Source organism: Neovison vison, chromosome X (assembly GCF_020171115.1).
Source record: "Neovison vison isolate M4711 chromosome X, ASM_NN_V1, whole genome shotgun sequence".
NCBI lineage: Eukaryota > Metazoa > Chordata > Mammalia > Carnivora > Mustelidae > Neogale > Neogale vison.
Window position 1 is genome coordinate 66,737,189 of NC_058105.1, and position 3,354 is coordinate 66,740,542.

Here is a 3,354-nt window from a genome sequence, read left to right on the forward strand (position 1 = left end):
GGGGGTGGGAGGTTGGGGTACCAGGTGGTGGGTATTATAGAGGGCACGGCTTGCATGGAGCACTGGGTGTGGTGAAAAAATAATGAATAATGTTTTTCTGAAAATAAATAAATTGAAAAAAAAAACATCAGGGCAAAATTGTGGTCAAAATGGAAGGGAATCCACCCAGACAGATTTTTATGACACTCAAAGTGCTGCTATCTATTAACCATATTTCATTCACTAACTTTCCAGTTACATGTGAATATAGCAACTTACCTGGTAATTTCTCTAACCAGCCCATGACTGGTTAGAGAAATGTCAATGTTTGGGAGAAATGTTGTCTTTATCATAAATTCTTAGAACTACATTTTGAGAGGAAAAATTCCATTTATGTGGGACTTCCCAATGATTGCAATTAAGTTGCAAAAATCATATTGAAAATACTGATTTTCAGTCAAGCATTCAGCCTTTACATCTTTTTTTTTAAAGATTTTATTTATTTATTTGACAGAGAGAGAGATCACAAGTAGGCAGAGAGAGAGAGAGATGAGGAAGCAGGCTCCCTGCGGAGCAGAGAGCCCGATGCGGGACTCAATCCCAGGACCCCAAGATCATGACCTGAGCCAAAGGCAGCGGCTTAAACCACTGAGCCACCCAGGCGCCTTTACATCTTTTGGTCGTCATGACTACCATAACAGAACATACATCCAATTGTTGTATTGATGATGTCATTCATGACAAAGTAATGACATTGGAAGAGCCATACCTGCAGGTTCAGTTTCTATGCAAAACGTGTAGAGGAAAGATGTTTTTTAGTAAACTGTGCTTATTTCCTTTCCTCCCACCATTGGAAGTTAAAACTAAGTTTTATAATTCAGAGAAGAGTGACTTATTTCTTGAAGTCCAAATTCAGAATATTTCATCTTCAACTGTCTTTATACAAAAAGTTTCATTAAATCCACCTGAAATGTACACTGGGGAAGAATTAAATACCATCAATCAGGCTGGTGAAGATGAGTGTACCTTTGGAACAAGAACATTTTTACAGTCAATGGAAGAACGCCAGTATTTGTACTACCTTAAGCTTAAACAGGAATTTTCAGAGAAAGCTGGTATCATTAAGGGACTAACAGAAATGGGAAAATTGGATATAATATGGAAGAGAAATCTAGGTGAAATGGCAATGCTACAGACAATCCAGCTTGAAAGAAAAGCTCCGGTTTATGGAAACATGAAGCTGTCTTTGGAAAAAATCCCAGATACCGTAATTATAGAAGAGCCTTTTCATATTATCTGTAAGATAATGAACTGTAGTGGTAGGAAAATGAAACTGGTTTTGAAGACCTATGATACAGATTCTATTCGTTGGTGTGGAAATTCAGGAAGTTATCTTGGACAGCTGCGCCCAGGTTCATCTCTCTGCTTCACCCTGACACTACTGTCCTTGAAACTGGGCCTGCAAGTCATCTCTAGCATCAAGATAACAGACAAAGTATTAAAAAAAACATATGTCTGTGATGACCTTGCAAAGGTCTGTGTAATACCATCCATGGTTAAAATGAAAAACTGAAGAAAATCTCTAGTGTTATGCTTTCCCTAGAGAAGTTTTACATACATTTGTCAGCATCAAAATGATAAAATAATAGCAAACATATGGATTATTTTCATTTAATTCTTTTGAGACTGTGAATGCCTGTGAAATTAACCATTTGTTGATTTCAGAAAGCGCAATCTATTGATTTTCATCTTCAATTAAGTAGTCTCTAACATTTCTTGTTTTAGTAAAGCTGGCATTGAAAATATAAAATCTTAGTGGTATATTGATATTGATAATTTAAATAATAATTATGGCTTATTTGTCAAGATTTCAACCTACCCTATTTTATTTTTTCCTCTCCTTTTTGGTCAATAGAAAAGTAACTATCAACGATAATGCCTAGTATAATTCAGGATGACTCTCATTATTTAAACATTTTGACATTTGCTACTTGATGGGTATTGAGGAAGTCACGTGCTGTGAAGAGCACTGGGTGTTATACGTAACTAATGAATCATTGAACACTACATCAAAAACTAATGATACGGTGACTAACTGAACATAATTTTTAAAAAACAAATTAAAAAGATAATCTCTTAAAATTGTATTCCAAATTATCAGAGCTTGCATTTATGTGACATGCTGAACTGGTTCGTTTTCTTTTACTTGTCTTAGTAAGATTTTATGAACTGTTATCATCAGTTGTTATTCCTGAAGGGCCCTTGTGAATACTACTTAGATTAGGCAGTTTGTTCTTACACTTAAAATGTGCCACTTCTTTCTTAAGTAGATTTAGTAGATTTTCAAATTTAGGGATGATATCTGGAACTCTGAACAAAAATGGCCACTTCAGTAAGGGCAAGAACAAGGATTTTCTCCCCGCTCTGTCACCCACAAAACACAGATCTAAAGAGTTAGATCCAGTCAAGTTTGGTATGATAAAGAGGTGTGTAATAAAAAAATTCTATTGCTATCTTTAAAAAAATTATCCTTTCTTCTACTCAAATATCAGTTTTTTATTTAGAAAAGTAAAGTAATCTCAGACATTAGCTAATCATTAACTTTTGAAAATATAAGATCCATTTATTTACCCCAAAGATACAGATGTAGTGAAAAGAAGGGCCACATGCACTGCAATGTTTATAGCAGCAATGTCCACAATAGCCAAACTGGAAGGAGCCAAGATGCCCTTCAATAGATGAGTGGATAAAGAAGATGTGGCCCATATATACAATGGAATATTACTCAGCCATCAGAAAGGATGAATACCCATCATTTGCATTGCCATGGATGGGACTGGAGGAGATTATGCTACGTGAAATAAGTCAAATAGAGAAAGACAATTATCATATGGTTTCACTTATATGTGAAACATAAGGAATAGCATGGAGAATGTTAGGAGAAGGAACGGAAAAATGAAGGGAAGAAATCAGAGAGGGCAAGGAACCATGAGAGACTCCAGGCTCAGGGAAACAAACTGAAGGTTTTAGAAGGGAGGGGGTGGGTAGATGGGTTAGCCCAGTGATGGTTATTAAGGAGGGCATGTATTGCATGGAGCACTGGGTGTTATATGCAAGCAATGAATCATGAAACACTACATCAAAAACTAACAATGTACTGTATGGTGATGAACATAATAAAATAAAAATAAATAAAAGGCAAAATAAAAAACAGGGTCTAAGTGGAAAGGTTGAAAGATGGCAGTGGAGTAGAAGGACCCTAGGCTCACCTCACTCCATGAACACAACTAGATAACTACCAAATCATTGAAAATACCCCAGAAATTGACCTGAAGAGTGACACAAGAAACTACATAAATAAAAATAGAGAAAAGA

General features: G+C 35.8%; 1 protein-coding gene across 1 annotated transcript; it reads left to right on the top strand.

Annotated features, from left to right (window-relative positions):
- Nucleotides 1-664: 664 nt before the first annotated feature.
- Nucleotides 665-1,552, top strand: LOC122896600 (trafficking protein particle complex subunit 13-like). Its single transcript, XM_044234720.1, has one exon. It carries the CDS (start codon nucleotides 665-667, stop codon nucleotides 1,550-1,552), a length of 888 nt encoding a protein of 295 aa, XP_044090655.1.
- The last annotated feature ends 1,802 nt before the right edge of the window (nucleotides 1,553-3,354 follow it).

Bases quoted from the DNA above. Each gene is read 5' to 3' on its own strand.
- LOC122896600 (XM_044234720.1), top strand. From the start codon at position 665: ATGACTACCATAACAGAACATACATCCAATTGTTGTATTGATGATGTC.